At 40.5% G+C, this 24,986-nt stretch overlaps 5 protein-coding genes across 5 annotated transcripts; 4 read left to right on the top strand and 1 right to left on the bottom strand.

The window, feature by feature from the left end:
- Positions 1-313: 313 nt before the first annotated feature.
- LOC106917558 (uromodulin-like) lies at positions 314-5,725 on the top strand. Its single transcript, XM_014986622.2, has 8 exons — positions 314-420; positions 503-1,138; positions 1,341-1,534; positions 1,849-2,000; positions 4,070-4,312; positions 4,396-4,555; positions 4,828-4,903; positions 4,990-5,725. Exons 1-8 carry the CDS (start codon positions 357-359, stop codon positions 4,998-5,000), a joined length of 1,536 nt encoding a protein of 511 aa, XP_014842108.2. The 5' UTR covers positions 314-356; the 3' UTR covers positions 5,001-5,725.
- Positions 5,726-8,076: 2,351 nt separating this feature from the next.
- On the top strand, positions 8,077-11,947 carry LOC106917560 (guanine nucleotide-binding protein G(I)/G(S)/G(O) subunit gamma-10). Its single transcript, XM_014986626.2, has 3 exons — positions 8,077-8,295; positions 8,728-8,854; positions 10,621-11,947. The coding sequence occupies exons 1-2, from the start codon at positions 8,206-8,208 to the stop codon at positions 8,851-8,853; spliced, it is 216 nt and encodes a 71-aa protein (XP_014842112.1). The 5' UTR covers positions 8,077-8,205; the 3' UTR covers position 8,854; positions 10,621-11,947.
- A 522-nt stretch (positions 11,948-12,469) lies between these two features.
- LOC106917561 (afadin- and alpha-actinin-binding protein) lies at positions 12,470-16,541 on the top strand. The gene is made up of 12 exons (XM_014986628.2): positions 12,470-12,770; positions 12,886-12,965; positions 13,704-13,772; positions 13,846-13,963; positions 14,041-14,119; positions 14,217-14,337; positions 14,621-14,765; positions 14,853-14,956; positions 15,033-15,194; positions 15,635-15,743; positions 15,880-16,039; positions 16,361-16,541. Exons 1-12 carry the CDS (start codon positions 12,719-12,721, stop codon positions 16,452-16,454), a joined length of 1,293 nt encoding a protein of 430 aa, XP_014842114.2. The 5' UTR covers positions 12,470-12,718; the 3' UTR covers positions 16,455-16,541.
- Positions 16,542-17,550: 1,009 nt separating this feature from the next.
- Positions 17,551-19,012, top strand: nanos3 (nanos homolog 3). Its single transcript, XM_014986629.2, has one exon. It carries the CDS (start codon positions 17,774-17,776, stop codon positions 18,401-18,403), a length of 630 nt encoding a protein of 209 aa, XP_014842115.1. The 5' UTR covers positions 17,551-17,773; the 3' UTR covers positions 18,404-19,012.
- A 1,544-nt stretch (positions 19,013-20,556) lies between these two features.
- LOC106917564 (uncharacterized) lies at positions 20,557-24,506 on the bottom strand. The gene is made up of 6 exons (XM_014986632.2): positions 24,411-24,506; positions 23,630-24,330; positions 22,686-23,190; positions 22,307-22,449; positions 21,655-21,747; positions 20,557-20,803 (listed from the first exon to the last, which is right to left on the bottom strand). The coding sequence occupies exons 1-6, from the start codon at positions 24,504-24,506 to the stop codon at positions 20,731-20,733; spliced, it is 1,611 nt and encodes a 536-aa protein (XP_014842118.2). The 3' UTR covers positions 20,557-20,730.
- Between the last annotated feature and the right edge of the window lie 480 nt (positions 24,507-24,986).

Genomic DNA, 24,986 nt, shown 5'->3' with positions numbered 1-24,986 from the left:
GTCAGTTCCACAAGAAAAACACTTCTGAATGTTCATGAACTTTCATTATCAGTTCATTCTTCCCAGTAAATAAGCTAATGTTTTATTTTCCCACACAGTTTACTTCCTTCATTAATAAGTAATATCCATGAAATCATGGATACCATTGGATTTCAGCTACCCTCGCTTTGAGTTGTCTTTTGTACACAATGACAGACCTATAAATTCTCACATTCACTCCATGAACTCTCACACGTACCTCAGTCACCAAGGTAAGAGAAAACACTATAAAAGTCATGAATTTCTAGATCAGAACACTGTAAATATGTTTAAAAATCTTCTTCTCTTTTCTAATTAGTACAGTGCGTCGGTCCATAATGGAGGTTCCTTGGCTTGTGCTTTTGCTCATGTCTTTGCAGATGTTTACGCCAAACACTTCAGGTAAAACCTGATAAATTGATTATCTTTCTACCAGGATAAGTGTAATAAAACTACATTTGACTCTGTTACCTTTTTTTTTCAGCAACACTGGTCACCAGCTGTGAATCTTGCCATGGTGAAGCCTCCTGCTTGGAGTCCAGAGAAAGAGGCGACTCTTTTACCAGATTCTCTTGTGCTTGTAGAGATGGTTTTGTTGGTGATGGACTGAGCTGCTATGACAGAAATCTCTGCAACAACTCTCCCTGCTGTGAGCGAGGTTATCGGTGGTCTCCAGACCTCGGCTGTGTCGACGTTGATGAGTGCTCTCAGCAGAGCTCCCCGTGCCCAGCGCATCAGATTTGCTCCAACAGACCAGGGTCCTATGAATGCCTGCAGCCTTCCTCCAACAGCAGAGCAGGTGTCTTTCAGGGAGCACTCCGACTGGTCAATGGAGGAAGCTCCTGCTCTGGCAGAGTGGAAATCTTTCACAGTGGACAGTGGGGGACAGTGTGTGATGACATCTGGGACAACATTAATGCTCAGGTGGTGTGTCGACAGGTGGGCTGTGGAAGAGTAATTTCAGCAACATCAAGTGCACATTTTGGACAGGGAACTGGACCTATATGGCTGGATGATGTGAGGTGCACAGGAAATGAACCGCAGCTATCAGAATGTCAACACCGAGGGTTTGGTATTCATAACTGTAATCATGGTGAGGACGCTGGTGTTGTCTGTGAAGGTAAAACCATGTTACTCAATTTTTGCATGTACTAATTCTTATGTTGTATATTTCCAATACTTTTCTGCATTATCACAACAATTCATTGTTTTATCCAAAGAATCCCTTACTTATCCTGTTTGTCACAAATTCAACAGAGAAAGTGAATGTTTACATTAGTCATTGTTATGGAAAATGTTATTAACTTTCTGTTTTTTCAAAGAGCTGCCTGTTCAACTTACTTGTGGCCAAGATAAACTCCAAGTAGGACTGGATCTCAATAGCACGCAGTCCTTTGGTTTGGATCCATTCTCTGGACACTTTGCTGCTCGCAACTGCTCAAGGTTCAGAGTTCACGGGGATGTCGTGTGGTACGAGGTGGAGGCTCGAGCCGGCGCCTGCGGAAATATAGCGACAGTAAAAATCTTTCATTTTTTGCTGTGTGTGTTGGATTCTTGTCTTGTCACTATCACAATTTCACAGTTAAACTGAAACTCAGAGACCATTATCTGTGTTATCTTGTTGGGTCACTAGTAGAGAACAAGATGGCCGATTACTCAGGTAACTTTAATCAACCGGGCCACTAAACCAGTCATTCTTCACTAACGTGTGTCTCAGTCCAATATGGTGCTTATTAAAAAATAATATCATAAACCATTTTTGTATCCCACACCACTGCTGTCTACAGGACTTTTAATCTGATGTGATAAATTCATTTTCTTGTCTTTCAGATCAACGGTACACATGCCATATTTGGGAACAATTTATTTCTCTACTCAGCAAACAATGAATCCTTCCTCCTTCCCACGAGATTTCCGTTTTCCTGTTCCTATCCTTTGGAAACTGACATCAGTCTGAATGTGGCTGTGAGACCAACGTTAGAGTAAGTTGCCCTCATAGTTTATTGTAACCCTATTAACATTCTTGCCATAAACATGAGCTGGCAGATTTCATCTAAACCACCTGGGAGTTTCTGAATGTTTACCTCATCTAACAATTATTGAAATACATTATGCAATTAACTAAAGTTCCACTAACTTTTGACCACAAATTAAAGTTAATTCAACTACCTCCATAATTGAACAAATCTCCTCTGCATCATCTCACCAACTGAGCTACATGTGCACTACAATGAGCTCAGCATCCTCCTGATATTTTTGCCCAACTAGATTGTAGGGAAACAATATAAGTAAGCGACTGTAATACCTCAAGATTTTCAAATCAAGTTTATTTGCACAGCACATTTCAGCAACAAGGCAGTTCAAAGTGCTTCATGTCATAAAAATATCACACAGTAATCAATTATGAAAGAAGCGATAAATAATGGATTTCGTCCAATGCTATCACCAAAATAATCAAGCAAATACGCATCAAATATGTTGATCCAATGTTGCACTCTAAGCAGGTGGGATGTTAGCCTTGATTTAAAAGGAACTCAGTGTTTCAGTATATTTGCAGTTTTGGGGAAGTTTGTTCCAAATTTGTGGTGCATTAAAGCTGAATCCTTCTCCCTGGTTGAGAACCAGTAGACCTGAGAGGTCTTGAAGGTTGATACAACAGCAACAGATCTTTAATGTATTGTGGAGCTAAGCCATTCAGTGATAAACTAAAAACAGTATTTTAAAGTCTTTTTGAGAGAATGTCTGAGTCCAGAATTGAGCTTTACATTACTTTAATTAACTCTTGAGGTTCCTCCATACCTTATTCATATATGAATAAGGGCAGGTGTGGGTGTGTGGTTTTCTATAAAGATAAATAAACAAGTACAAAGTGTAAGTGCTTGTATGTAAATACTTCTTTCTCAAAGACAACCAAAAAGTCCACAAAGGGAATATACGTGCTTAAAGACTATAATAAAGCTAGCAGGTGATTAATACCTGGCTATGAGAATGTACGTCATATTACACATAAATAATAATCAACTATACTAATAATGGTGTCACAGAATAAAACACACAAGAGAAATAAGGCATTTCAATTGGAAAATGATAACCACGAACAGCTGCATCTGAGCTTAATTATGTAATGCTAAAAGGCTAGCTGTTAGCTCTCCACAATACGAATAAACTATACCAAACAATCATAATATTCTACAAAACAAAGTGTCAGTGCAGTTAATAGGTTTTTAAGAAACCAAACTAAACCAATAACAGTATTATTCACATCCAATTGACGCACATAGTTGAGAGAGGTAATAAACAATGCCTGCGTTGATATCAGCACTACTCAATGATCGAGCAGTCACCTAGTGGCGTAAATAAGATACTACATATAAAACACCTTGATAAGAGAGAAAAGCTAGAGGGCTGAAAACAAATAATTAACAGTTTTTTATACAGTACATTAGTCCTTTCACCCGAAAAGCGTTCTTTTCTAAAACACAACAGTAAAAATACCATCTATCTTTTATAAAACATATACCACAAACAGTAATTTGTTGTTAGGGCTATGAATAAATACTATTTATGTAAATAAGTGTTTGTTATACTTTGTTAGTTATGTGTCATTAAAGCTGCAGAATGTAACTTTTATTAAAAATGTTTTTTTTCTTTTACATATTTATTAAAACTGACAGTTTGTTCTGAGACAGAAAATCAGTCAAAAGATAAATCTCTGTCACCTCGCAGTGCTACTATTGCTGTCTAAAGAAATGCACCACTCCCAAATATTAACAAGCAATCAGAGCCAGGAGCGCCGCCATTTAACCTCATGTGTTTGCAGTTAAATGTTCTAATGGCAAAAAAATAAATAAATAAATGCTAATGGCGGAGAACAACTTTTATGTACAGAAAGTATTTTGATTTCTGTTTTTCTACAAGTTAATATATTGCACTCTAGCACTGTAAAGAGAAGATTTTCAAACAATCTAAAATAACACAAAAACAGAATAAAAACAGGTCTTGGTAAATAAATTCCTGAACTGCTTGATAAAGATGCTTGTCGTTTTGCCAGGTGGGAACGAGGTATTTCAGGTACAGGTGTAAAGGCCACAGCCTCCATGTCTCTGTTCCTGGACTCCAGCTACAACGACACTTACCCAGCAGGCCAGGTCACCCTGCCAGTGGGCTCGCCGTTGTACGTCGGCGTCTCTGTGGAGGAAATGGACTCAAACTTGGCGGTTGTTCTGGAGAACTGCTTTGCCACTCACACGTCAAACCCTGAAGACCCGGTACGATACCCCCTCATTGAGAACAGGTGTGTGCTCCTCCTCAGCCTCAGTAAACACCGTTTGCTGTAAAGGTTAAAACTTTCATGCTTTCCTCCGTCATCCCTTCCAGATGCTCCACGGATCGCCGTCAGGTGTCAGTGGTTCAGAGCGGCTCGTCCCTCCAGGCTCGTTTCACTGCTCTGCTGTTCCTGCTGGGGGAAGAATATCGAGAAATTTATCTTCACTGTAGCCTGAGCCTGTGTGACCAGAGACGCTCCAACTGTGTCCCGGTGAGCAGAGGCTTAAAATTAAACACAACATGCCAAAACGCTGAGAAAGATATTTAAAAAATCAAACACGATAATCATTTTATATTGTTTTATTATTTCTTGTTTTCTATCTCAAAAAAACTTCTTGGTTGACTGAAAATATTTCCTAACCTCAACCTGCCAGGATGTGAATTATTTGAGGATTAATTAACTGAACATACTTTATTTCATCAGTAGTTTATGATTCATGATGAATAAATAAATAAATTGCTTTAATTGTTTACTTTTTACAGGTTTGTCGAAGCAGAAAGTTGCGTTCTGTTTCAAGCTCTGCTGCATTGAAGCCCATCACCACTGGACCAATAGTCTGTAAGTTTAACTAATAGGTAGTTTATCAGAAGTACGGTAATAAAGATTCAATGATCATGTTTCTTCTTTTTTCTGCTCATCTGCAGGGACCAAATGAAGTACAAGCTTTTATCTTTGAAACATGACACTTATGTAAAATAATCAGACCAGTTGAAATAAGAAAAAATGTGGTGTTTAATTGATTCGATTGGTGAGTTTTGGGGGAAATTGCTGTTAGTGAAATTAAACTGAAATGAATGATATGTTATTTGTATTTTATTGTTAAATTTAATTTTATTTCTATCTTTTACTGATATGTGATGCTGTAATTATTGTGAAGTACTTTGGTCATCTGAGGTTGTTGTAAATGTTGGGGATAAAAGCAGTGACACATAAGTGACCAGTGGTTCCTAGATGATGAGGAGTTTGTTAGAGATGTTCAGGAGAGAGCACCAGCATGAACGTCCCGGTGGAGATGAGTCAGGTAGTAATGTTTAGCATGTAAACCACAACCTGGATTTCATAAGTAAGGGCTAAGTAGATAAACTTTGAAATTAATTGAACTGGAAAAAAAAAAAAAGAACCTATAATGATCATTTAGACCAAATGTGGTGAAATCAGTTTGGAGATTTGTTACACTTTTCACAAGATCCCAGAATCCAGAGTGGGCCTGGTTTGTCTTGGTCTACTGATCACACTGACGTTCATCAAGTCACATCCGGGCTCTGACCACAGATCATTGGTCTACTCCAGATTCCCCAGGAAACTGGTGTGGGCTGTGGCCACCAGTCAGTACTTCTCTCACATATGCAGAAAAAATAAATCTGGTTGGTTTAAATTCTAGATGTGGACTTTTCTTTAACTCTCTGGTATGCATGTGAATGTGTGAGTGAATGACTGAATGCCCAGGTGAATTGCTTTGGTGTCGTCTGGACTTACCCATGCCATGGGCTTGAGCTCACACCCATACCATCACATATGCTGGCATTTGTGCTGATAACAATCTGGACCAGTCCTTTTCTTCTTTGACCAGAAGGACATTATGCCCATGATTTCCAAAAACAATTTGAAATGTGGACTCATCAGACCACAGGAGGCTTTTCGACTTTGCGTCTCTCCATATTAGATAAGATCGAACTCAAAAAAGGTTGCAGCTTTTCTCTATATAGTATCTCTTATAATGAGCTAAGCTGATGCGCAGTTCCGCCAGGTGTTTGCTAATTGCTGCTTGCTCTACTAATATTAATAAATTATGAATAACAATAATAATCATACACAGAGACACTACATTGTCTGTAGACTTTAAAGATTAACCATGTTTTATCCAGGCTTTACGTCCTTGTCTTCAGCAGCAAAGGATTTCAGGTCAACTGAAGTCAAACGTCTTTTATTGTTCTTTAACACCACCTAGCGGTCACAAATATTATTTGTTTTGGATTGTTGAATAAAAAACATTAATGGCTGAAAAACATTTAGTAGACACCGAATCACTGGTCTGTTCAGCGGGCTGTATTACATTAGCTACTTCAAACAAAAAAAATTATTGCAAATAATGACGATGTAAACCCTGTATGAATGGAAAAGTAAAGAAGTTCAAAAGAAAAGGCTGAGCACAGACCTACATATGGACATTTGTGTACTAAGTTGTGTGTTATAATGATATTAAAAGTCAAACTGAATTAATAAAATGTAAAAGACAGTTGCTTATTGTAAGAATAAATTAGGGAAATAGACTGACTTCTCAAGAGAAATAAATAATTAGAGATAATGGATTATGAGCTACACCTACAGAAACACTGATGCTGGTTGATCTTTGTTTGAGATAGAAACCATGGGAGATGTTTGGCTTTTGATCATTTGCATCGTGGCAACCCTGTGGCTAGAAAGAGGCTGGTAGTTTTTCTTTTCCAATTTTAATCTTAAAATTTATAAAGTAGGAGTTTGCTGTGTTTAGATAAAAATAGAATTACATAAAGTTCAAGTGGCTTATCTGCGTAGCTAGACTGAGTTAAATATTTCTAAATACCTGAATAGTATTTTGAGCTGTAGGTGGTAATGGATCAAAATCTGAAAAACCAGACGCTCCTAACTAACTGACAATGTACTGACACTCTTCTCTTTGACATGTAATTTGCAAAGCTTTGATGAGAGGCTTTCACTCATCCTCTAAAATGACCCGGTGTCAGTCGAGTCAGATGGTTCGGTTCTGCTGCAAGTTTCTTGTTAAAAATAAGTAATTTCCACAGCCACCACATGCTTACTCAGGATGAAAAGCTATTGCAAAGTCGATGACTTGCAACCAACTGTCTGCCACATAACCATAACTTCTTAACTTGCAGATCAATACTGGCATTATTCATACAGTCTCTGTTATCCTTCAGCTTTCTTTTCTCATTATATATATGTATATATATATATATAAAAATCCACCAGTTCTTAAATTAAATTAATTATTTATCTAGTTAATTAATTAATTAGTTAATTAATTAATTAGGATAGATTTGCATTAACAAAGCACCATGTCAGTTACTTTTTACAAGTAGAAATTAAAATATAATATAGCAACGAGCTGACGTTGGCAAAGAAGTGGTGCAAAGAACACAATGTTCATTAAACAATTATGTGTTGAAACACTTAATCACAATTTTTACTTTGTATGTTATCCAGATTACAGTCGTATAGAACAATACAAACAACTTGATGCAATCAATTGTCCACAATGGCACAAGGAAGGAGGGATTGCTGAATGATTTGATGCAACAAATTGTTCACCTTTGCCACATGCTTGTTGAAATGTTTTTGTAAGTTCAAAACAGAAGAAGGAAGGCATGAAATGGCTGTGCATAGGTATGAAACAAAAGGCAAGCTGATTCTGAGCTGCATCTGCTGTGGTTAAAAAAAATGCTATAGGATTATTGTTAATTTTTATTTCTGAATTAGTTGGAAGGTTCACCTGGGCATGTTGCACAATTGATAAAGCAGCAGTTCTTTGAAAGCGTCCCCAGTCGGGTGTAAAGTTAAATGAGGTGGCAAACAACCGCTGAAGGTCATGTTTCACCCTGTTTGCTGTCTAGGAAACTTAAAATAATGGCCCATATTTTTATGGGCGTTTCCTTGGGAACGGTGGGAAGATTACGTGGTTGACGGACGTGCTGGCCAATAGGAGGGCTCCGTTAGCGCGGTGTGGGCATGGCAACCTTCCTGCGCTGTTTCCCAGTTTAGTTCTGGGTGTAGTACAGTTTGAGGTCTCGCTTCCGTTGAGGTTGTAGACGGCTGTCAAAGGAAACAAAGTTGGATTTTCTTAAACACCAACGACCGCCGCTATGTCCAACAACAACGCCAGCAGCAACTTAGTGATCGCCCAGAGAACCGTGAAGCAGCTCCGGTTAGAGGCCAGTACCCGGAGGATCAAGGTACGAACCCTCCGCTGACACACAAAACACGGAAGACTTTTGTTTTCAACGCTGGAGCTAAAAGTTTAGAAATTACGAAAAAAGTGGATTCTGTTGATTTTTCTGAATTGCCGCCAAGCTAACAAAACACGTAGCTGAAATATTAGTAACTCGCTGCTACTTCGAAGTTTTGAAGTCAAAGGCGTATACAAGTCAAGCTCTCTGGAAATGAGTGGGCCTATATATGAAAATGAAACGTTTTAGGTACAACCACAGCTGATCCGCGGCTCCGTTCCTTGCAAATGTTATGCAAAATAGCAGAGGCGGTAAAAGTTAGTGTTGGAAAAATCAGAAAATGGGCACGTCCTGAGCGCACAGGGGGCCCCAGACAAACACAGTTCATGTTTATGCTGGTCATGTTTTCACACCCACACCATATGTTGGGCTCCGCAGGTGTCCCAGGCTGCCACCGAGCTGAAAAACTTCTGCATTCAGAATGCCAACAAGGACCCGCTCCTCATGGGGGTCCCCTCCAGCGATAATCCCTTCAGACCCCCGAAGTCCTGCTCACTCTTCTGAGGTAAGACGACTTTTAAGACATTAAGAGGCGCTTTTTACCACTGGGAGGAGCCAAGTAGTGCCTTTATATACTGTTTATTCACTATTCTGCTGTTTCTACATAGGGCTGGGCGATATGGCTGAAAAACCTGTCATGGCAAGGGTTTCATAACTGTCAATATCGATAGTTTTTTGTTTGTTTGTTTGTTTGTTTTTGTTTTAAGTTTCTGAAATACGGCCGAAGTGGTGACGTGACCTTTTACTGTTTTATCCACAATTTATTCCTGGGCTGTTTTTCTCTTAGTGTGTTTAACACTTGATTATCTTAGTGTTAAACACTCAAAGGAGATCAGATAAATGCTGATCTGTTAGACCTGGATCAGGTCTAACAGGTAGAGGATTCAGATGCCTCCTGTAAATTAGAATACGACTCCATCCTCAGTTCACAACTTGTGAATTTTCCCCAATCTCTTAAATGAGGTTTGCTCCGCAATCCTTTCAACACTGAGATTTGCTGTTATTCGTAAACCTTTTTCCTTCCACCCAACTTTACATGAATAAGCAGTCTGAAGAGCCAGCTTCTTTAGCCATTTCTGTCCTTCTCCTTGGTGTCAGTGACTGTCGGTCAGATAACTGTCAGCTCAGTGGATTATCCTCTGATTGTGTTTGGCATAACATAATATTTCAGTATTAGAATAGAATAGAATAGAATATACTTCATTGATCCCTAAGGGCAAATTGCTTATTTGTTGACAAGCTACTCTATCTGAGGTATTAAATATCAATAATACAAATATAACCATATGAGGCAAAGTTTTTACATTTTTATACATACCTAAGAGTGATGAGATAGTTCAAAAATGACTAAATATAAATAAATAAATAAATAAATAAATATCTTTATTTGTTTTGTGTTCTGTGAGTTCCTGCAAGTGTTACCTTGACGATTAGGAGGAAGATCTGCACTTCCCTAGTACCATAAAGTTACCTTTTTTTAAACGAGGTGTGTTTTGGCAAATCAAAAATAAAGCTTGAGAGTGTGGCATTGCCTCTGCTTCTAACGTAAATACAGACTCATCAGAAAAAGGAGGCCTGTTTCTTCTGTTTTTTGTTTTTGGTTTCTGTTCTCAAAGAGAAAATGGAACTGGCTAAAGTCGATATCGGAAGGTCAAAGTTTTACCAGAAGAATAGAAATCAGATCCAAAACTGTAATCCAGACCAATGTATCGATAAGCCTGAATTGGAAAAAAGCACAAAAGATTTGTATTGTTTTCAGTTGTAAGCATACAAACTTTTTTCTTTCTTTTTTTTTAAAACATCAGATATATATATATATATATATATATATATATATATACACACACACACACACACATAAATAAAAAAACTTCCTCATGTTGGAAATATGCAGCAGCAGTTCCACACTGTGGTATTTCTGCTCTTTTGCCTTCTATTACAAAACAGGAAATCTCATAAACCACTTTTCTTCCTTCAGGCTGGATGAGCAACCTATATGTGAAAGGCATGATGTGGAAAGGCTTAAGACATGTTTGGGTAACGTTTAGTAAGTACCGTGTTGCAGTAACGGGTGCTGGAAATTTCTCTGCCGTCTGCAGAATTATGTGAGCTGAGAAACGCCACAGGTGCCAAATCAAACAGCAAGACATTTTCACTTTGAATGGGTTTTGCCCTGTTGTGGCAACAGTCTTGTTCATGACGAAACACGACTGGAACACCAAAGTCTGAATGAATCATAATAAACGTCTGATTCTCTCTGCTCTCTTCCAGCGGCAGAAGGAACATGAAGGATTTCTCGTCCGTCAAAGCTTCACTTCACCTCTCGTCTGCGTCGTCGTGGACTTGTTCTGCAGCTCCTCACGGCGGGAGGAAGGGTGGGAGGGAGGGAAAACACTCGGTGCTGAAGGTTTTTTTGGGGGGTTGATGTCGATCTACTCTTTTTGTTTTTTTAATTTCTTTGTTTTTTTTTTGTTTTTTTTGCCAAAACTAATGGTATCATATCTCCCATCTGTTACACGAAAGCACGGCCGAACTCTTACTTTTTCAACAAACAAGCAGAAGATGTTCCTGACACTAACTTGACTAATGATTAATCTCGCTTTGCCTAAGTGCTCAACATGTCCGGCATCTATTTACAGACCGTTCCCGCTGTTTGCTTTTTTTCAGTCGGTGCCCTTCTGAAGGGCAGGTGGAGGGATGTTAAACGTAAATTCGATGCAGGTTCTGTTCCGTCTGCACCGTTTTGTGTCGTTTATCTCTGTAAAACATTTTAAAAAGGAAATAATGTCCAACTACATTGCTAGCCAACTAACTGTACCAGTGCCTTTTTTAAAGAAAAAAAAAAGATTGAAGTATTTAAGCGAAGAGTAAAAGTGTCCCAGTGAAGCTGAGGTACTACAACATGACATACTTTAACATTAGGATAAGTGTTGGTTTGTTAGTCTTTTCTTTGTTTCTTTCACTCACCTTTTGTTGAATCTTTTTATTTAAAATGAGAAACACGTAAAGGCCTTACACTATTCGGATAGTGGCAACAACTTTTAATTTATTTCACATTGCACGAACGCTTGCGTATGTATTGAAATCCTTCGGTTTTGTTTGTGTTTAGTGAGTCTGTCGTCGTTTTTTTTTTTTTTTTCACGCTGGAATCAACCAAAAATCTCTCCTGCTGTCTGTCGGCACTCGCCTTCGTTTTCTGTGCAACGTTCGGGTGATTAGGAAACGACAGAAATGCTGCCTGTAACTTTTTCCACGGCAAAATCAGAAGGTAACTTTTGAAAGTGTCACTTTGTGACTGCTTTTTTTTGACAGACGGGACATGAGGCATTCATGAAAAGTAGTCGCGTACATTTTGACGCTTTTCCAAATTATGTGAGTGAAGTTGGGACTAAATTGGATTTAAAAACGATCATTTGATTGTATTTGGATTGACTCTCTGCTGCGACGGGGAGCTGCTGGACCGGATTTGCTTTGTGTCGTCAAATACTGGAAATCTGCACGAAGCCACAAGAATTACCGTTATCTGTCACCTCAATGATTTGTGATGAATGCGATGTGTTTGTATGAAAGGAAATAAATAAAATATATATACTTGCAACACGTGTGTTTTGTTCTTTTTACTGTTTTGTTAAATAAGGTGTTACAGCATGACTCCTAATGTTCTGAGAAAATATGACATTTTCCCACATGTAGCCATCTAATCCTGTTAAAATAATTAATGACACACGCTGACTTCATGCGAATCTTCTGACCCAAAGCCGTTCCAGCTCTTCCGGATGTGTTGAACTCGCTGACTTTCAGAGAGCCGGCCGAGCGTGTCCCATAACGAGGGTCGCTGTCGTGACCCTCTTGTGCGTTTTTCTACAGCTTGGCCTGTAACGCGCTCTGGAGGAACCCTGAGTGAGAAGTAGTTACTAATACGGAGCTTTAGAGCAGTGTTTCCCAACCCTGGTCCTCAAGGCACACTGACCTGCATGTTTTAGATGTTCCCCTGCTTCAACACACCTCATTCAGATGATTGCAATTCAACAAAACCCTGTTAATCAGCCAACAATTGAAATCATGTGTGCTGAAGCAGGGGAACATCTAAAACATGCAGGTCAGTGAGCTTTGATGACCAGGGTTGGGAAACACTGCTTTAGAGGAAATGTCTTGCTCAACTGACTCCAAAGCGTGCCCTTCCTCGTGTGTTGTTGGTAATTAGCAGAAGTGCTGTCACCTGGAAATAAAAGCAGCAGCAGCTGTGAACAAGTCTGACTGTTAACGGCTGGAAATGTACACATGGGCGTGTTAACCTGAAATGTGTGGTTTGTTTATAGTGTTGACATGCTTGTATTTCTCTGTGTTCAATTCATAAATGTGAGTTTAGATGGCGTACAGATTTGACCAGAGCAAAGTTGGTGGAAAACAGGAACTTTCAGGTTTCATTTGAACTTATTATCCATGTGCACATTGATACCTTTATCCACATTAGCACTGAATATCCATTAATGTTCCCTTCCCCCCACCCTCTGATTTGGTTAAATTATGCTACAGATTCATATCTCCAGAGGGACCAGAGCACTTCCTGGTGGGCTGACGGACCGGACTGCAAAGACCAAGCAGATTCTCTCAGGGTGGGTAAAAAAAACAAAACAAAAAGGCTCAACTACCAAGCAAACCACTTATCCTATTGAGCCTACTTCACAGCCTTTAATCTTTTTCTCCATTTTCTGGTAAAGTCAAGACCATAAACTCTTAATGTGTTTTATGTGGTAGCGCAACACAATAGTACACATTTGTGAAATGGAAGAAAAATGATGCATGGTTTCTAAAAATGTGCATGTTTGCAGAATGGCACTAGCTCAGTCAGAATAGATGGGTGATATTTATGAAAAAAAAATTTATATCTTGCCACAGTTTTTTTTTTTTTTTTTTTTTTTTTTTTTATGGATTCAGGTCTGGACTTTGACTGAGCCCATTTTAACATACTAATGTGCTTTGATTTAAACCAGGAGGGTCAAATTTGGCTCTTCAGTATGTTAGAGTTCTACTGATCTCTGCCTGAAACGATCAAAGCAATTTAAGGTTTTATGTGCATGAGGAGGAGCATCATGGTGAAAGCTGGAACGCTCCACTTGTGAAAGTAAAATCTGCTGTGCCTCACCTTGACATTTGGACATCGGTTCTCACTGCCAGAAAAAAACAATATACAGATGGGTTTTATTTACGGGAATCAGAGTAAAACTAACTAAAAACAAATGTCATGCTGTCCGTTGGTATATCTCGGACAACACCCCCTTGCACCCGAACCCCCCAAAAATGCAAAAGGTCAAAGGGTGTGAGGACTTTTTCATGGAACTGTCATCTTACAGGAGCAGCTCAGAGTGACGGATGAGCATGTGGCCAGGCTTCAGGCAGATCTGAGATCCGAGCGTTTAAAAGTAAGCCCGGTAATTTCGAGAGCGAAAACTCCCTGATTGAGTTTACCTCAAGTGGCGCTTTCCTTCCTGTCAGAGTTCCCGTCTGCAGCTGCAGTGTAGCCAGCAGGAGGCGGAGTTGAAGCGCAGAGAGATGCTCAGCAGTAGACTGAAGGAGAGGCTCACACAGCTGACCGACAGACACAAAGGCCCATGTGAGACTCCAGAATTATTTCAAACAGACTTATTTACAATAAGATTGATCGCATCGGTTTCTTTGTTCCGGATGCAGCCATAGATGTATTAAACGTCCCTCCTGGAAGCAGAGGCAAAAGGGAGCAACTCGGCAAATCGGTCAGGTTTACTGCCAGGTATGTGGACGGTTGCTTGTTGAAGGTCGCTGAGGTTTTGGCCTTTTTGAGTTGGAGCCCTCTTTCAGACTGCAGCTCTCTCCTCTCCTCCCGGCAGGCGAGAAGAGGCTGCGCTGCGCCTGATGCTGGAGCGCAGAGAGGCCGAGCTGAGGGAGGCCATGAAGCTGCGCCACAGCCTCACCACTCTGCTGCACGCACTGCGAGTCGACATGGAGCAGGTCAGAGAAGGGACGAGTGGGTCCACGGTTTCAGTCCAGAAAGGGAAATGCTATTAAACACTAGTAGCATCAGTAGGTACAAGTAGCACTACTCTGCTCGAAACGGGTCGGTTCTTTTGTCCCAGTCAAGTCCTGAGTAAATTCAACTTTTAGACGTCACTTGCATTAATACAAACTAGTTTCTAAATGGTCAGGGCAAGCCTTTTTAACTACAATTGAAGAAATGTGACGTATGCTAAAAAGTTTATAACCTGGAGTGAACACTCTAATCTTTTTTTTAAAGTGGCTGCCAGAGTTTTTGGATATTACCCAAGATGGAGAGAAAAAGTTGGATGAAACTGAAGCGGCGCTTGGCGAGCACCTGACTGGAGGAGTGGTTCAGAGCTGGAGGCTGGTGCAGAAGAAGCTGCAGAGCATCCTGTCCGAAGGTGAACGGCCGACAATAAATCTCCTGAGGGGTTTTGTAACCAAACCAGTCGTCAGAAGCTGCAAGAAAATGATTCCGTCGTCTGCAGGTCAAACGGCTGCTGGCACCGACCACGATAAGCTCATGGCTCAGCTGGAGATCGAACTGAAAGAAAGTCAGGAGGTGGTGAGACTGCAGCAGCAGCTTCTGCAGGTATTTTTTTTATTATTAAAACTTCTGGTGAGCCGTGAACGGTCAGAGGGAGACCCACTCTGGCTGCTTCTCGTAGGACAGCCTGGCCTCCACGGTCCCGTCCGAACTCTCGGATTCCTACTTTTTGGAGGAGTGGGAACGTCTCCAGATGTCCTGGGCAGAGCTGACTCGTCAGAGGAGGACTTTTGAAAGGGAGCGCCAAGCGTTTACCGACGCTGCCATTCGGCTGAGCCACGAGGTAAGATGGGGTTGAGGTTGAACTAGGATTATCAGTCATCAATTATCCTGGTGATTAATCAGATGAGAGCAAAGTACGTTCTACAGATTTCCTTTTTCATTTAATCTTTTATCCCTTTCTATACAATATTGGACACGTATTAAAATTTATTTATTGTCTAAAATGTAAACTAAGCCACTTGAGAGGTTTTGGCTAAAACATGTTTACAGACAAAGGTGTTAAATGCAAAATGTGCATCTTTTTTGTACAGTTTTGGCTTGGTTACTGCTCTGAATAAGTTTCAGCAAATGCCCTGAAATCAGTTACTTCAATAATTAATTGTTTCAGCCATAGATTAAACCATAGGTTAAATTAATAAGTGGTTTGTTGTTGTGGGAGACCTTGTCTGTCAAATCGAGCACTTATTGAAATCATCCTACAAAAACTTGTTTTGTCCACAGCGCCGTGACTTTGAACAACAACGGGGCCTTTTCTTAAAGCAGCAGTATCTGTGTGATTCGCCTTTGTTTCATAAAGAAGCAGCAAACCGGAGGGACAGCAGTGCTTTCAGTGAGTAAGACTTGATCGTGTTGGGAATCGCAAGCAAGAGACTGGATGAAGGTCCAGACTGAGACGTTTGACTCTGAGTGCTTGTATGTTTTATGTCCAGCACATTAGTTTCACCTTTCACCTGTCTGTGGTGCAGATTTCTCTGGTGTGGGAGGAGCCAACTTATCCGGCTGCTTTCCCATCAGCCCATCGCCCAGCGACTCTGGGGATGTTGCTGCTCCTGAGGGAAGGGTCAGAGTTCAAACGCCCAGCACACCTCAGCTGTACTCCGCTCTCAATCTACCATATGATAAGCAGTTAGTGTTACTACAAAGTCAGTCAAATTTAATGTGCAGTACTTTACAGAGGTGATGTTTTTTTTAAAACTTTTATAACCTCACAACTATGTTGAAATCTTTAGTTATAATGTGAAAAAGTACAAATTGTACTGCAAGACACTGTTTTGAGGTCCTGTGATGCAGTGGCTCCATCTTGCCCCAACCGTCTTCTGGCCAACCGGCTGTGCAGATGGTTCAATGAAGAGTTTCTCAATTTAAGGGTTGAAAGAGTTTTGCTTCATAAAATTATCTGACTAAGCTCAGATCTTCATCAAGCTGAATAATGTTGTTCTTCTGCAGGTCCAGAGAAACTGATCACCGCTCGGAGACGTGGGAGGGTGGTGTTGACAGGAGACCACACACAACCTGGCCTTCATTTTTGAACTGGTCGTGATACAAACTGCTGCAGTTACAGCACGTGCCACCTTCAATATTTGTCTTTTTAACAAATTTAATAAAAGCATTTATTTTTGTTTTAAAACCTGGTTGTTGATCATTATGCACAGCCGACTGATGTTTTGAGACATTCACTGAATCTTACTAAAAGTAAAATCGTCTCCTAACCGAGGCCCCGCCAGTCTCATGACTGCTTAAATTCAAAAGCAAAAGAAACTATTATCCAGTCTTAATCTGGAAGGACAAGAAGTGCTTTTTTTTTTTGTTCATATTATGTAGCTAGCATAAATGCCGTCTTCTGACGATACCCAAATGGCAACCTTTTAATATTCCCTCAACACACGGAGGGAATTTTAAGAAAAGGCAATGAACATGTTTAAAGGGCAAATACAGTGGCAATATTTTCTTTTAGTGCTAGAATTTTTTATAATCCTAGATGAATAATAAACTTGTCCCAAAGAAGCCCCTTCAGCTTGTATGGGACATCTGGAAGTAGGCCCATCTAGGCTGGGGGTCAGGGAGAAACCCATAAATCCTGCCATTCTTGGGAGCACAGCATCCTGATACAGATACGACTGCATCTGGGAAGCAATTTTCTTGCCCAAAATTTGTAATTTGTAGATTTATGTGGATACTTAATGGAAGCATAAAAAGAAATGAGCACTTTTGCAGGAACGTTCACAGCAGGAAATGGGAATGAGCTGTGGAAGTAAAAAAAAAAACAAAGGATGGGTTTTATCTTAATTCTATCAGTGCTTATTTTTGTGTCCTATTTGCGTATCACTTTGTTGACATCGAGTATTCAGTTTTTAAAATAAAGAGATTGACACTGGAAATGTTTCGATTCACTAACATGGTGTATTTCTCTGTAAACGCCATTAAAACTTACTAAACTATAACTATGGCGCTTCAGTAAACATTAGAAAGACCTGAAATGATCCAACAACAAAGTAAAGTTTTAGAACATTTCTGCCACTCTGACATAGTGCAGTCAAAACGCCAAAGTTTCCAATAACAATCGCATCCTGAAAATGAAAAGCTGGTAGACGGTATAAATTTCTAAATGTCCACGCGTAGCAAGAAGCATCTGCCAGCATGTGGGATATGCTATGATTGGAGGACAGTGAGAGGCGCACGCGTTGTGCTTGAGCTCTCCTGATTGGCTGCTGGCACTCCTGGAGACTCGTGTGCCTAATTAGCAATCACAGGTGTCTGTGTGCACCCAGGTGCACTTTTCTGTCGTCGTTTCGCGTCTTTCTGGGAAAAACAACTCGATCGCCAGGCAGACGAGAAAACAAACCCAGGGAAGGAGACAGAATGAATGGCATGATTTTGGGGCTCTTTCACCACCTGCCGCGCTTCATGGAGTCAAACAGCAAAGGTTTCCAGCCCTGGAGGGACTATATGGGACTGTCGGACACGGTCAGAGAGATCTTGCGTCGGAACAGCACCGGGGATTCAGTCCTGCCAGATCTCAATGCGCATCACTCCCAACCCGATCATTTCAGCGGAACTTTATCGTCGATACGCGTGAACGCAGAATCCTGCGAATCCCTGCTGTCCAACACCGCGGCTATGCTGACCACGGAGGATTTGTTTGGGTTCGCACAGGAGTCAGCCAGTGCCGATCCGCTGCAGACACCGATTGGTTCCAGGTGTCGCCCCAAGGACCGCAAGAGTACCGCGACTCGCTCCAAGGCTCCGGCTCCAGAGCCGTCTGCGCGCCCCTCTTCCAAATTTTGCAGCTTCTGCAAGCATAACGGTGAGTCCGAGCTGGTCTACGGATCCCACTGGCTGAAGAACCAGGCTGGAGAGGTTTTATGTCCCTACCTGCGCCAGTACGTGTGTCCACTATGCGGCGCCACGGGGGCCAGAGCCCACACCAAGCGGTTCTGTCCCAAAGTGGACAGCTCCTACAGCTCGGTGTACACCAAGACCAGACGCTGATTTAACAGGTGGCCTTGAGACCCTAAACAAAAAAGCAGCTTCCTCCTTTTTTTCTCTCTTTGTGTGCATTTTAATTCTTATAAGTCAGCATCGGTGTGGCTTTTACTTTTGTGTGTTGCTTGCTTTGTATTCTTATTTACATGCTTTGTTTTTGTGTTTTTTTGTTTTTTTTTGCATGTTTTCTGTTTGGAGTTATTTATTTTAAACGCTCTGTTTGCAGTTCTGAATTTTCTACAATAACTTAAAAAAAACGACTACCAGATTGTGTTTGGGAGGAGAGAGGACAAAAAAAGGAAATGTTTTTGTTTTGAATACTTTTAGAACATGGTCAACACATGTCCAGGTTGATGGCAAATGCATTGAAGGACTATAACGAAATCAGCACTCTGGGAGAACTTCCAGTTCACCAATATTATCTTTTTTCTACAGTATGTTTGCATAATGTGACCATGTCTGCATTTTAAGCTTTTAATGGGGCACCTTCTCTTCTGTGTACTGGATTCTGGGAGCATGTTTTATTTTGAATATTTCCCATTTATGCCACTGTAGCTCATGTAAAGTTTGTAAATATTTCTGTGGTTCCAGTTAAACAAGTGGCTAAACTTAAAATTGCATTGTTTTCTTGTCCTTGCTAGTGTAGTGACACACATCTCAAATCTTCCACATTCTCTGTCCTATTGCTATACAAACGCAGATCGTAAAAAAAAAAGCCTCCTGTATGTTACGATTAGCAATGTAAAATGGTGGTAAATGTGTGAAAGGTAAGGCAAATATCTTGTATCAAAAAGATTGCATGTGGAAATTGAATGTAAGAGGTCTCTCTCTGAGAGCTTTTTATTTTCTTAAATCAGCTGCAGCTGTTTGATTTCTACAGTACATCTGGTAAGTCTTCAAAGCTTCACTGCTTCCACATTTAGTCTTTTTCCAAATTGCATTAATCTATTTACTCAGTGCTACACATAAATACCCCATTATAATGTTGGAAAAGTTTTTTTTTTTTTTTTTTGCAAACTTCGTAAAAATAGAAAACCGTTTAAATATTTACAGCTATTTAATACTCTTGTTTCAACATTAGCAGTACTTGCATCCTTTTTGAATATGTATGAAAACTGGATAAAACAGGAAGGGTCACATCATTGGCAGTATTTCAGATATTTAAAACAAAAACCAAATCAATAATTATCAACTGATAGAAAACACTTATTGTATGTTTTTCACCCATATTGTCCAACCCTACCATAGGCTTGTCTCTCCCATCTTCAGCTAGCTGGGCGAATAGGGTGAGCAATCGGGAGAGAAGGGTTTTAATCAGGGGTCCCCAAAGTCGGTCCTCGAGGGCCAGCATCCTGCATGTTTTAGTTCTCTCCCTAGTGGTAGTAGCAACCTTTTCAACATGTCAATGTTCCTCCTGGGGCTTCTCTTTAGAAGCATGATGGCCGATGGCTCGTTAGCCATCATTTGATCCAGGTGCGTTAAACCAGGGAGAGAACTAAAACATCCAGAATGCCGGCCCTCCAGGACCGACTTTGTACACCTGGTCTAGACGATCCCATCTCTGAGATCTACAGACTAACTGCTTTCCGGCCTGGCGTCTGACCTCTGACCTGCACTGTCAACTGTGGGACCGTTCCTAAGCCAGTCCAATCAACTGAACTTACCACAGGTGGAGTCCATTTATCAACATCTCAAGGATGATCAGTGGAAACGGTTCAGTTTTGAGCATCACTGGCAAAAGGTTGTGATTAATTACATTTTAAAAAATGTGATTTCTTGGTTTTCTATTTTTAATACACTTGCTAAGCACTCAAAAATATCATCCTTCAGAGTGATATTTTAATTGATATACTGGCCAATTTAGTCAGAGACTGATCAAATTGTTGGAACGTTAAAATACCTAAAAGCACAGGTGTCAAACTCCAGTCCTGGAGGTGCCTCTGCTGCACCACCTAAATAGAATAATTAGGTTGTTAGCAAGGCTCTGGAGAACTGATCTACACAATAAGGAGGTAATTAAGCCATTTTATTCCAGCGTTATTGTATCTGTGCCACATCTAAAAACTGCAGGACAGTGCCCTCAAACTCCTTGAGGACTGGAGTTTGACACCCCTGCCTAAACATCTCATCGATCCTCCTATGTTAAGAACAGATTCTGGTTGTATGGATCTCAGATTTATTGAGGATGAACTAGATCAACATACCCAAAGCAAACATTCATAAGAACGTGGAAAACTAGGGAAATATTTCAGTGGCGTCTTTTGTACTTTACCAATGAACTCTAAGAACAACAAAAGAAAAACATGAGAACAAAATCTTCTGGAAAGCAGTCTTTAACGTACAGAGCTTCTGGAAGGTTTACGCCGCAGGTTCTCCAGTTCTCGATGGGCGACCATCACCTTTCGGCTGGAACAAAAAGGGAAAAAACTGGGTTAAGCTCTCAATTTTAAGCTTCATGTGTAAATAAAGATCCACTGTTAGAATCTTAACATCAAGGGTTGAGATGTACAGCAACATTATGTGAAGCAAGGTAATGAAAGCAAATAGTTATGACCCATTTCTGAACATTCTGAGGTCGACCTTTACCATCGGAACCAAAGTTATGTTAAAGTAAAAACGCACATGTTCTATAACATAAAATAGAAAAGTACGTTGGAGGTTTGCGGTTGTAATGCAGAAAACCTTAAAAAATATAAACACTTTGCACTTTATCTTTGTCACGTGAAGAAGAGACGAGGACAGACTGTCAGTCATCTACGTCCAAAGGAACCTGGTTGCTGATCATGATCTCCTCTCCAGTGTTGGTCGTTTTGCTAGCAACCAATGCAACACTGAAGTTTAAGCCGAAATCCACCAACAGGATTCACAGGTTTTAATCTCTAGTGGAGAGTAAAGAGGATGGAAATAGTGAAGTTCCCTCTTTAATAAATCATCTGACAACACAGAGGAGCGCCACCTGTCATGTTCTTGATGGCAACAGCCTCTCTGATTACCTAAACTCAACAATTTCTCTTAGCAGTCACATCAAAGTTTGAAGTTTTAACAAGACAAGTTTTACAGCTGGCAGAGCTACTGCAGCCAATCAGAAGGTAGAAACACAGGCGAAGAAGATCAAAGTACTGAAGGGCGATAATACACGTCACTCCCTAAGGAGTGAGGAGACTGAGATGAGTTAAGACGAGAAAAAAACATGACAAACGTAGTAAGATGAAACATAAAAGTAGATGAAATATTTGGCAGAAATTGTTTCTACTAACTTCAGAGAGGAGAGTTCTCTGATCAGTCCACAGATCAGTTCTGTGGCATCTTCAAGATGACCCGATGGATCAGGTACTTCCTTCATTTCCTCACTAGATGAGAGCAAAATGTTGGTTGGATCATAAATAGGTGATTAAAGTCATGATTTTATAACTTACAAGCTTATTAAGCATTTAAATATTCAAATTCCAGTCTTTTGTCCACTTCTGTGAAGTCTTACGAAGGAATTTGCTTCTGAAAAAAACACACTTTTTCCTTTCACTAAACTTTCCATTAACATGCAGCTCTCCATAAACATTAAGTTTCTTTAGCAATAACCCACCGTGGATGACTGTCCTGGCCTACTAGCCAACTATCAAGTCAGGAGTCTTATTTTTATTGATAACAACGTTACAGATCATTTTTGTTTTAAAATTGAATTTAATAGGTTTTATGATTTTATTTTGTGAGAAAGTGAATTTTGGGTTTCGATTTGCTGCAAACCATGATCATTAATAACTAAAAAGCAAATGCTTGAAGTTTATCTCTCTTTGTGCAATCAATCAATGCTTGGGTTTCTCTCTTAAAATTAAACTGCTGAAAAAATGAACCTTTTGATTATGGTCAAATTAACCAGCATGCACCTGTATAGTCTTTAATTTTTTTTCTTACATGAGAACAATGGTGTTCAGCTGCGAGTCCGACACGTAATCTACGACTCCAGAGCCCGACGAGTTCTCCGGGCTCCTGGTTGGAGCGCGCTCAGTGTGGACGACAGAGGGACCAGCAGCAACATCATCGTCATTTGGATCACACTGTGCAAACACACACAGGGAGCTTTAAATAAATACGAAGTCTAGCGCTTTCTCAACACAAATGATTCAGAGTTGGGTTTTACCTGTAAATGCTACATCAGCTCCTGAGCTAAACGCTTTAATACTTTTGTTCCAAACTCCCAAATCCTCCACTATCCACTCCTTCTTAATAAATGACAGAAAATCCAATAAAATCGACCAAGACGTAATAATTTCCAGGGTCAACATCTACTTACGCTGTTGCTCATCTCTTGGGCAGCGGGTGCCAGTGAAGCCTCACAGTTTAATTCTGCAGATTGAGTCGCTGCAGAGGAAGCTCCTCCTTCGCCACCATTCCCGTCAGTCGCCTCCGGTTTGCTCTCGTCCGTCGTCCCGTTCACACCGCACGTCTGTGGCTGAGCCGCGTCAGCGTCGCTTTCCTCCTGCTGCTTTGCAGTGAAGGCGTGGAGAGAATTCACTTGTTCTCTTGGTGACAAATCTTCCTCTGTTTTGGTTTGGATTTCAGGCATGAGAGTCGCATTTCCAGCGGCGTGGTCCTTGACTTCTGGTGGCTGCAGGTTCTCCAGATGTTTCTCTTCCCCTTCCTGTGCGAGTTGAATTTGTTCTGTGTTGCCATTTTGTTCTGGATCAGTCAGAGATCCGTCTTTAGCCTCAGACTCTCTTTCCTCTGAGCATCCTGGGTTATTTGTGGTACCAGTTCCGTCCATGTCGGTCACAGAACAGTGGACTTCGGTTTCAGCTCTGCATTGAAGGTAAAGGTAAAAATAAAAGAGGCATATTTAAAGGGCCTTGCAAAAGTATTTATACCTTTTGTACTTTTGTTGCATTTTGTTACTTTACAACCACAAACTTGAGTGTATGTTACTCGGAATAGAAATATACCTTATTTTCTCATTTCTTTTACAAATAAAAATCTGAAAAGTGTGGCTTTTATTTAAATTCAGCTCCTTTTATGCACTGATACTCCTAAATGAAAGTATACTGCAGTAAAACGCCTTTTGAGGTAGGCCTGTCAAAATAACAAATTTTGCTCAACAGTAAATTGTACCAGACATTATTGCGATAGCATATTGTTATTTTGGGATCATTTTCAAGAAACATAATTTCAAGTCATACATAATACAAACTAATTTCTCCACTCCATGATATCATGAAAATTTAAAAAGTAAAAAGCACTGACTGGTGATCATCAGGTTGAGGCTCTTCCTCCCTCTCCTCTCTGATGTCTGCTGAGGCGTGAGGAGGTGTGGACTGTAAATGGTTTGGGGAGACATCGTTCTCTGAACCTAGAGGCTCAGCGGTTTCATCACATGCGGCTTTTCCTGCGCTCCCTGCTCCGTTCTCCACGCCCTCCCGCTGCTGTGCCTGTAGGAAGTGACTCCGTTCCTTCTCCATCAGACCGCACATGCCCATCCTTCGCTTCTTCTTGGCCGGTAAACCCGCCGCCGACTCCTTGACGTCCGCCGTGCCGCAGCTGGGCTTATCGTCGTTGGTGTCTTGACTTCTCTTCAAGTTGAAGCGTTCCAGTTGCTTCTCCAAAACAGCGCAGCTGGGTTTTCTGTCGTCTTCAGCGGCGGGCACAAACATCTGGGGTTGGCCTGGCGATCTGCTACATCCTGTTTCGTTTCCGTTGGTAGAATCATTAGTTTGTTCGCAGCCGGTGTCCAGCTCAAAACAATGGCTAGGATCACAGACAGTGGTCCCTTCTTTCCCATTATTTGCGATGTCTGTGGCATCTACCTCTTCTGAGTTGTTTTCATCTACTTTTGAAAGACTGGACAGCTCCTCTCCCTCATGCTGTATATTTGGGACTGCTGCACTTTCTTGGAGTTCAGTCTGCTGCAGCGTCTTATTGGCTTCTTTAATATCTCCTTCTGCGTCCTAATAATTAAAGAAAAAGTCTGACATATCAGTTTGTTTAAATGTAATACCATTATAGGCTCTGTTCAAGTCCTAAATACCTTTTGAAGGGGAACAACCTGGACCTCCTGGAAGGATTCATCAGCTGGACAGGTCCTTTTCTTTGACCTCAGGGACCGAGTCTGGGGTGGAGCCATGTCCTCTTAAAACATACAAAAACATTCCTAATCAATTAAAGACAGTAAAGCTGAAACAATTAATCGATTATTGAAATAATCGTCAACTAGTAGAGTAACTGATTGTTAACTGGAGGTTAAAAACATATTTGATGGGTTGGAACTGAAAGTACGAAATTAAAGATACTCTACTACCTCTAAATAAAAGTCAAACAACTGCACTGAATTTTGAACCCTGTCTTGTTGGTAAATTGAGTCCACCTTTGTGGTTTGCTAGAGAACATTAAAGAACAACCAGCATCATAAACACAAAGAACAGGTTATGTATAAAGCTATGGGGAAGCTTAAAGCAGGGAAAGGTTACAAAACAATATCTCAAGTATATTGAACTTTGTGTAGTGAATATGAAAAATCTCGAGGGAAGGGCGATGAATATAAACAGCTTTAATACAAAATAAAAAATAAAAATGAAATTATTTTAAGACAAAAAAGTAAAAAAAA

This window comes from Poecilia mexicana, unplaced genomic scaffold (genome assembly GCF_051168715.1).
Source record: "Poecilia mexicana isolate PSO_F unplaced genomic scaffold, ASM5116871v1 scaffold_1, whole genome shotgun sequence".
NCBI lineage: Eukaryota > Metazoa > Chordata > Actinopteri > Cyprinodontiformes > Poeciliidae > Poecilia > Poecilia mexicana.
This window is presented reverse-complemented; position numbering and strand designations above follow the sequence as displayed.